The 9,830-nt window shown below is 48.8% G+C and overlaps 1 protein-coding gene across 1 annotated transcript in view; it reads left to right on the top strand.

Annotated features, from left to right (window-relative positions):
* The first annotated feature begins 8,939 nt into the window (after positions 1-8,939).
* Positions 8,940-9,830, top strand: part of KCTD14 (potassium channel tetramerization domain containing 14) — a 24,838-nt gene continuing 23,947 nt past the window's right edge. The window contains exon 1 of the mRNA XM_077451366.1: positions 8,940-9,104. Within this exon, the coding sequence (XP_077307492.1) occupies positions 9,048-9,104 (57 nt within the window). The 5' untranslated portion in view covers positions 8,940-9,047. The remainder of the gene's footprint in view (positions 9,105-9,830) is intronic.

The raw sequence follows: 9,830 nt of genomic DNA, 5'->3' as shown, positions 1-9,830 counted from the left end.
CACCTAGCGGAGGAATGCAACCTTATCAGAGCTGATTTTGACAAATTCCGGGGCAGGATCTCAGAAGCTGAAACGCGCATCTCCGCGACGGAAGACACTACTCACCGGCATGATGAGGCCATCCAAGCACTGCAGAGAACGGTCCAGAATCTGGTGGCCAAGTCCGATGACGCGGAAAACCGTCTGCGGAGAAACAACGTCCGGGTATTGGGCCTACCGGAGGGAGCTGAGGGAGACCGTCCGGCTGAGTTTGCCGAAGAGTTCTTCAAATCCTTGCTACATTTGACGGATGTGCCCCCGACGTATGTGGTGGAGAGGGCCCACAGGGTCCCGACCGGTCGGGGTCCTCCGGGGGCCCCCCCTAGACCATTCCTTGTACGCTTTCTTAATTTTCGGGATCGGGACCGGATCCTGCGGGAGGCTCGTAAACATCAGAACCTACCTTTCCAGAACACGACGGTGCACCTGTATCCTGACTTCTCAGCTGATCTGCAGCGACGACGCAAGACATTTACAGATATCAGAAGAAGGTTGCGGGAGCGTGAGCTGAAGTATTCAATGCTTTATCCCAGCCGACTGCGGGTGCAACACGGAGGATCGGTGAAATTCTTTGAGTCGCCTGCGGAGGCTGATCAATGGCTACAGTCGCTGTAAAGGCCCTGCTGAGGTGCTCTTGATTGCCAAGGTTGGGCTGCCTACACCCACCGGTTTCCCCCCCCCCCCCCTTTTTTTCTGCCTTTTTGTCATTTTTTATTTTTATTTTTTATTTTTTGGTTATCCTGCCAAGAGCTTGACTTTTTCTTCTTTTTGGTGGGGGGTGGGTGGGGGCGGTTGATGTCCGCTTTTTCTATATGGTCTCCTGCGGGTTCCCTGCCTCGGGTGAGGCCCTCTGTCAAGATTGACTATACAACCTCCTCTTTCGTTGTTGCGCCCGTCTGGACCAGGGGATTGGTGGGGGTGGTGGAGGAAAGGGTTGTCCCGATATTCTTGCCAACGGATTGTCGGGTGGTCGGCGGAGCAGGAGTTCCAGGCACATGTACACTATGTCCAGGTTTTTTTGTACTGTTTGTCTACACGTGAACCCCTTTTTTGGTTCGCGGTTTTTGTTCTACGGTCTAGGGGTCCATTTTTGACCCATCGAGGCCATGCCTTCAAGGACTGTTTTTGAACTTGGTTTGGGGATAGGCTGCGTGTACGAGTTTTTTTGTGTTGTTACACGACAGCAGGGTGTTTATGGGGTTCAAAGGGAGGGAGATTTGTTAGGTGCAGCCCTCCAAGGTATATTGTCTAATTCTATGCTCAATGTTATGTGTGCTTCTAGTTTCAACTGTATGTGTCACAGGTATCGTATGTATTCCATCTACCGTTTCATGATTTATTTGGGGAATGATGCTGGGTTCTAGGTTTAATATAGTTTCGTGGAATGTTAGAGGTCTTAATGATAAATTCCGAAGAGCTTTAATGTTTCAGTATCTTAAGACTATCAGCCCGCATGTGGTGTTCTTGCAGGAGACACATCTGGATGGGAGCAGGGTACTGGCCTTACGTAGAGCCTGGATACAGAGGGCACTACATGCTACTTACTCTACCTATTCCAGGGGAGTGTCTATTTTGATTAGTAAGGCGGTGCCGTGCACCATTCACCATGTGATCTCGGACCCGGGAGGCAGGTTTTTGGTGTTGGTAGCTGACATTGGGGGGTCTAGGATGGTGCTAGTGAATGTTTATGTTCCACCCCCATTTCAGATCCAAATTCTGTATGATTTATTGGGTAAATTGGCGCCCTACGTGCATCTCCCTCTCCTTATAGCCGGGGACTTTAATGCTATTATATCTACGGCTTTGGATTCGTCCAACGCATCTAGGGTGGCCTCGGCGGATCTGTCCGCCTGGGCGGCGGCTGCCTCCCTGACGGAGATATGGCGTTGGAAAAACCCTGTCACCAGAGGTTATTCCCATCTCTCTAAAACTCATAAATCCTCCTCGAGAATTGATTTGGCATTTGCCAATGCATCCATGCTACAGGTGGTGGGGGGGCAAAATATTTGGCGGGTGGTATTTCGGACCATTCTCCCCTGTCAATTCACATTGGATCCAACTTAGGTCCTGTGGGGAGGGGGTGGAAATTAAACCCGGGGTGGTTGGAGGTGGAAGAGGTGTCCTCTCAAGTAGCACCACTTTTGGTGCAGTACTGGGAAGACAACGAGGGGTCTGCGGACACCGATGTTGTGTGGGACGCCTTTAAAGCTTGTATGCGGGGGCACTATATTTCTGCCATTAAACAGGCCCGTAGGTCCCATAATCAGGTTGAGCAAGAACTACAGGACAGGGAGAGGGTGTGTGCCATGGATTACGCGACTAATCAGTCTGATGTCACTTATGGTAGCCTGTTGGAGGCAAGACGTGTGTTAGCACTCCATTATTCTGACCTGACACACACATCTAGGACGAAAATGGCGGAATCAATTTTTGAACAAGGGGACAAGAATGGTAAATTGTTAGCCATGCTAGTGGCGGAGCAACGGGTCCCGACTAATATCCCTTGTATAAAAAATGCTCAGGGTGACCTACTGACAACCCCAACAGACATACTGGACGCATTTGTGGAATACTACAAGACGTTGTACGCACCCATACCGACTTATGATGTAACGGAGTTGGACGGGGTGTTGACATCTTTGCAGATACCGAGGCTGACCGAGCCGGATAGGGATTATCTGGAGGCTGATATCACGACGGAGGAAATTGAAGGGGCTATTAGGTCCTTTCCTGCCCGTAAATCCCCTGGGTCAGACGGCTTCTGCATTGAGTGGTATAGACAGCATATGGAAACATTGGTTCCTAGACTTAAACAATTATATGACTACTGCTTGGAGCACAGGTGTCTCCCAGCATCTCTGCTGGAGGCACAGGTGATCCTGCTACCAAAGCCAGGCAAGGACCCTCTTGAGTGCTCTTCGTATAGACCAATTTCACTGCTGAACCAAGATTTAAAAATTCTCACGAAGGTGCTGGCTACAAGACTCTCTAAGGTTATCACGACTTTGGTAGACATTGACCAGACGGGGTTCATACCGCAGAAGTCTACTGACACTAATTTACGCAGATTGTTTACCCACTTACAAATTGCACCCACTGAAAAAGGATCTAGAGTAGTGGTTTCCCTGGATATGGCCAAGGCCTTTGATTCGGTGGACTGGCAATACCTGTTGAGGGTTCTGCGGAGCATGGGCTTTGGGGAGATCTATGTCACCTGGATTACCTTGTTGTATAGTTCGCCACAGGCGGGTATTAAAATCGCTAATTCAGTCTCGCCTCAGTTTAGCGTCAGCAGGGGCACGCGTCAGGGGTGTCCACTATCCCCATTTTTGTTTGCATTGGCTATAGAACCACTGGCGATAGCCTTGCGGCAATCGCCTGGGGTGGGTGCTCTAGAGGTGGGGGGTATTAGGGAGTGCATTGCGCTCTATGCAGATGACATGCTCCTCTTTTTGAAGGACGCAGGGCCCTCCTTGGAGGCAGTGTTTGGGGTACTCGACAAATTTGCTGAGTTCTCTGGACTCCGGGTTAATTGGGAGAAATCCAACTTGATGGATATAGATGGGGGGGCGCGAGCGTTGGCGACCACGAGAGTTCCCATTGCCTGGGTGCAGGAATTTAAGTACTTGGGAGTGAGAGTTTCACCGAGAGTGGGCGATTATATGTCTCTGAATCTCTCCCCCTTGCTGACCAAGGCTAAGGTTCAGTTGGAAGCTTGGAAGCATCTGCCACTGTCCCTTATTGGTAGGGTTAATTTGCTTAAAATGAAGGTTTTGCCAGTATTTCTCTATTTTCTGCGTAATTCCCCAATTTGGGTTCCTTGTTCGTTTTTTCGACGGGTCAACAGTCTTTTTGGCTCCTTTCTATGGGCAGCTACACACCCCAGAATAAGCCTTAGGGTTTTGCAGGAGCCATGGGGTCAAGGTGGTTTGGCACTGCCGGATCTTTTTAAATATTATCTAGCTGGGCAAATGGTGGTGGCTGGCCGCTGGCTGACGCGGGAGGACGGGGATTCGGCAAATGTACTGGAGGCGGCTCTGTTGGGCTCATACGAAAGCTTGTCCTATTTGGTGTATAGAGGTCCGAAGGCTTCATTGGAGCTGACGGCCTCGATGCGAGCAACAATACGGGCCTGGGACAAGGTGCAGGCCTTGCTGAAACAACCAGAGGGGAGTGGTCTCCTGACACTCCTCTGTGGTTTAATCCTAAATTGACGCACTTTGGAGAAATCCCAGATCCGGTTATATGGGCCAAAGTTGGTGTTAAACAATTGAAACATGTGGTAGGACGGGGGAAACTTTTAACGTTTGATCAGCTTAAGGTTCAATATGATCTTCCAAACTGGTATTTCTTTCGATACCTGCAGCTGCGGCACGCTTTTCTCTCTCAGTTTGGTACTGGGGCTGTGAGATGGGAGTGTCGCCTCTGGAGAAGACACTGCAGACGGAGGATCTGAAAAAGCCTCTTTCCGTAGTGTACAGACTGTTGTTCCATGACAGACCAAAGCCTATCCAAAAATGTAGAGACATCTGGAGTGCCTTGGTACCTGACTTTGACGGGGATGATTGGGATGACATGTGGGGCTACCCGTTTCAGACCCTAGTCTCGGCTAGGGACAGACTTATTCAGTTTAAATTACTGCATAGAATATATTACACCCCGGCTAGACTGGCCAGAATTTATGGTACGGGTGCGGAGGGATGCTGGCGTTGCACAGCTGACCGAGCTGACTTTGATCATGTGTTTTGGCTGTGTCCACAGATTGTTGAGTTCTGGAGGGTGTAACGCAGGTCTTACAGTCTGTACTTTCGGTGCCGATTCCGGTCACGGTCGCGACGTGTTTGCTCGGGCTGGTGGAGGAGTTGGCACCTCGAAAGGCCAGAGGACTCTGATTTCTTTGGCGCTATTTTATGCACGTAAAGCTATCCTGTTATGCTGGAAGAAACCTGCACCTCCAACGATTTCCTACTGGAAGGGTTTAATTAATAAAGCTTTGCCGTTATACAAAGCCACTTATCTTAGTAGAGGGTGTCCTACTAAGTTTGAGAGGGTGTGGAGATGCTGGCTTGATGCTGCAGATACTGTGAATTAATTGCTAGGCGGGAGGTGCACTCTCTGAGGGGTGGGGGAGGGGCGGGGCGGGTGCTGCTATATTTGGGTTGGTCTACATCGTCATTCTGGGTATTCAAATCGTCGGTTACGGTATGAGTCATTTTTGTTGTATGGGAGATACGGTTGGGTTCATAAAATGAGCTAAGAAGTTGGAGCCGAGGCTGCACAAGGAGGAGTTTGTTGGGTGGGGGGTGGGGGTTTGGGGGTTCTGTTTTGGGGCTCCTTTTGTATGTTTGTATGTTATATGTGTGTTTAAAAATCTTCAATAAACATAAATTTTCAAAAAAAAAAATAATGAATAACACGTTATCTCCTCCGATTCTGCAGCATGTCTGGTTGACGAACGGCCGTTCAGAAACGAACTGAAAAGCGCAAACTGAAAAGCGCGAGTCAACACTTACCAAACTTCTACTAACAGGAAATTAGCAGAAGGAGCCCAAAGGGTGGCGCTAAAGAGCTGAAAAAACAACGTAGTACTTCAGTACATTCGTGATTGTCAACAATTGTGTGACTGTGTGTATGCAAGACAAGTTTGGGCCAACGCCCGTAGGATAAAATTCCACGGTTTTGTTGGCCAACAATCCGATTGTGTGCACGAGGCTTTAGAGTACTGACATTTTTGAACCTGTAAATGCTGGAGATCCTAGGAATCTGGAAGACCTGGCAGGGATCCTGTAAATACAATACTGGAGGTCCTAAGAATCCTGGAACACCTGTCAGGGATCCTGTGAGTACTGGAGGCCCTAGGAATTCTGGAAGACCTGGCGGGGATCCTGTAATACAATACTGGGGGTCCTAGGAATCCTGGAACACCTGGCAGGGATCCTGTGAGTACTGGAGGTCCTAGGAATTCTGGAAGACCTGGCGGGGATCCTGTAAATACAATACTGGAGGTCCTAGGAATCCTGGAACACCTGGTGGGGATCCTGTGAGTACTGGAGGTCCTAGGAATCCTGGACACCTGGTGGGGATCCTGTGAATACTGGAGGTCCTAGGAATCCTGCCAATCCTGTTGTGGATCCTGTGAGTACTGGAGGTCCTAGGAATTCCTGGAACACCTGGTGGGGATCCTGTGAGTACTGGAGGCCCTAGGAATCCTGCCACTCCTGTTGTGGATCCTGTGAGTACTGGAGGTCCTAGGAATCCTGGAACACCTGGTGGGGATCCTGTGAGTACTGGAGGTCCTAGGAATCCTGCCACTCCTGTTGTGGATCCTGTGAGTACTGGAGGTCCTAGGAATCCTTGAACACCTGGTGGTGATCCTGTGAGTACTGGAGGTCCTAGGAATCCTGGAACATCTGTAGACCCAGAAAAAAATCCTATGAGTACTTGGTAACCACCTCATTAATATTCCTTATTGGTTCTAGGTGTACAGACTCAGAATGGGTGAACTGTAAATACACAGTTATTTTAATCCAGCAACACAAACTGTGGACAAAATGAGGACCTGTCTGGAATGAACTCCCAGGTAGGTTGGGTACCTGGAAAGTTTTATATTACCAGGAATGTGCTACTGTCATCAGCATGATGCGTTGGGCGGATGTGTCTCTCCCCTGATAGTCCTGTTGCCCTAGGCCACCAGCCAACATTGCCTATCATGAAATCTGACCCCTGTCTATAATTGTTTGGCCTTTAACCACTTGCCAACCACTGCATATACGTTGGCACATGGCAGTGGTGGACAAATGGGCATACCTGTACATCCCCTTTAAGAGGCAGGGATAGCAGGTTCGCGCGCGCCGCCGGAGGCCTGGTGGACTCAACATCCACCGGCTCGGGCGATCGCACCACGGAGCCGCAGAACGGGGAAGCAAGGCATTTCCCCGTTCTGCCTAGTGTAATGGCAGAGATCACCGCTCCCTGTCATGTTAGTTGAAGCCCATCCCCCCCACAGTTAGAATCACTCTCTAGGACACACCTACCCCTTGAGCGCCCCTAGTGGTTAACCCCTTCCCTTGCCAGTGTCATTTACACAGTAAGCAGTGCATTTTTATAGCGCTGTATAAATGACAATGGTCCCAAAATAGTGTCAAAAGTGTTCTGATGGGTCCGCCATAATGTTGCAGTCACGATAAAAATTCCAGATCACCGCCATACTAATAAAAACAAAATTCATAATAAAAATGCCATAAACGATACCCTATTTTGTAGATGCTATAACCTTTGCATAACCCAATCAATATACACTTATTGGGATTTTTTTTTTAACCAAAAATATGTAGAATACGTATCGGCCTAAACTGAGGGAATTTTTTTTTTTTATATATATATTTTTGGGATATTTATTATAGCAAAATGTAAAAAAAATAAAATAAATAAAAACTGAGAGGTGATCAAATAGCACCAAAAGAAAGCTCTATTTGTGGGAAAAAAGGGGCATCAATTTTGTTTGGGTGTAACGTCGCACAACTGCGCAATTGTCAGTTAAAGCGACGCAGTGCCGAATCGCAAAAAGTGCTCTGGTCAGGAAGGGGGGTAAAATCTTCCGGGGCTGAAGCGGTTAAAGTCCCTGAACACCAGCAGAGCTGTGAAGATGTATTATCTACCTAAGGCTACCTTTGCACAGCCTGCAGGCACACACAACTGCTGGACGGGATGGCGGACATTCTGCTGGACCTGTTTGTTTTATATGAAGCAAATAAGAATGTGGAAGCCTCATTGCACCGCCGCTATTCCCCCGACTCCTCCGATCACTTCACACAATCACACCGAATATTCATACAATATAAAGAGCAACAAGTAAACCAGTCAGTGAAGTGCAAATGATTGAGACATGACACAGCTACTGCGATTCGTCACGCAATCCATTTTATTTTATTCTGAATGTAAAACAACCTTCTATTGTGAAAATCAGCACATTTTCTCAGAGTGTTTCTGCCAGGATCTGCAGCTTCTTGTCACATGATCCATGCCATGCTACAATACCCATGGAGAACTACAGGCGCAACAGTGGGGCGTTTAACCTCAAGCTTTATGCCAGGGTCTATAAATGGCATAATGGCTACATCAGTGCGATTTCAAAGCCGCACATCAGTGGGATTTGCACTGCCGGTTTCACTGCAGCGTGCGACTTCATACAACAGAAGTCTGTGCAAAAGTATCAATGAAATCGGCAAAAAGTTGTGCAGGAACCGTTTTCAGAGTCGCTGCGAGTTGCAGCTATTTGGACAGTTCCATTGTCGACAACGGGGTGCGGCTTGTTATGCGATTTGGAAATGTCAAGTTGCATGACAAATCGCACGGGGGGGGGGGGGGGACAGAGGGATTAGAGGCCCGACATCCACAGATCTGTGGTTAGTTTCTCCAAGATGGTTGGAACAACCTACCTACCGAGTTCCTTCAATAGCTGTGTGCAAGTCTACCTAGAAGAATACATGCCGTGTTCAAAGCAAAGGGCGCTCACCCCAAATGTTATACTTTCCCTTTTGTTAATTGATAACAATAAACTATACACACTCTTTTTCTGAAAGCATTCTTCATTCACAGCATTTATTAACACCGCCTAAACTTTTACACAATACTGTATATACAATGTAACACACAATGACAGGTCTGGATCACACATATATACAACGTAACACATGAAGATAGATCTGGATCACACATGTATACAATATACAATGTAACACACAATGACAGGTCTGGATCATATATATATATATATATATATATACATACAATGTAACACACAATGGATCACACACATATACAATGTAACACACAGTCAGTCTGATCACTTCCTGGAGGCAGGCCCGCCCCCCCTGCACCTGTCAGCACTGGAGGATGTCTGGGAGGACTGGGAGGTGCTGGGACAATCTGGGGACAGAACACACAAGTCCTCCTACACTCCCTGTCCCAGCACAGCTCCTCCAACCATCGGATCCTCATCCACAGCCATGAGTGTCATAGACCACAAGAGCACAGGCAAGCAGATGAGCAGCCCCCTGCAGACTGTGAGTATCATCACCTGTGTATGGGGGGATCTAACCATGGGTGACACTACACTACTCCCTCCCATCATGCAGTGTTCATGTCCAGATCCTGTTGTACTACAGAACTCAACACCCCCCTCCAGTACTACAGAACTCAACACCCCCCCCCCCTCCAGTACTACAGAACTCAACACCCCCTCCAGTACTACAGAACTCAACACCCCCCTCCAGTACTACAGAACTCAACACACCCCTCCAAGTACTACAGAACTCAACACCCACCCCCCCCTCCAGTACTACAGAACTCAACAACCCCACCCCCCTCCAGTACTACAGAACTCAACACCCCCCCCCCCTCCAGTACTACAGAACTCACACCCACCCCCCCCCCTCCCAGTACTACAGAACTCAACACCCACCCCCCTCCAGTACTACAGAACTCAACACCCACCCCCCCCTCCAGTACTACAGAACTCAACACCCCACCCCCCCTCCAGTACTACAGAACTCAACACCCCCCCCCCCTCCAGTACTACAGAACTCAACACCCCCCCCCCCCTCCAGTACTACAGAACTCAACACCCCCCCACCCCTCCAGTATACTACAGAACTCAACACCCCCCTCCAGTACTACAGAACTCAACACCCACCCCCCCCCCTCCAGTACTACAGAACTCAACACCCACCCCCCTCCAGTACTACAGAACTCAACACCCACCCCCCCCCCCTCCAGTACTACAGAACTCA

The sequence above is a fragment of the Lithobates pipiens genome, unplaced genomic scaffold (genome assembly GCF_037356315.1).
Source record: "Lithobates pipiens isolate NorthernLeopardFrog02 unplaced genomic scaffold, aLitPip1_a1.2 Scaffold_23, whole genome shotgun sequence".
Classification (NCBI taxonomy): domain Eukaryota; kingdom Metazoa; phylum Chordata; class Amphibia; order Anura; family Ranidae; genus Lithobates; species Lithobates pipiens.
This window is presented reverse-complemented; position numbering and strand designations above follow the sequence as displayed.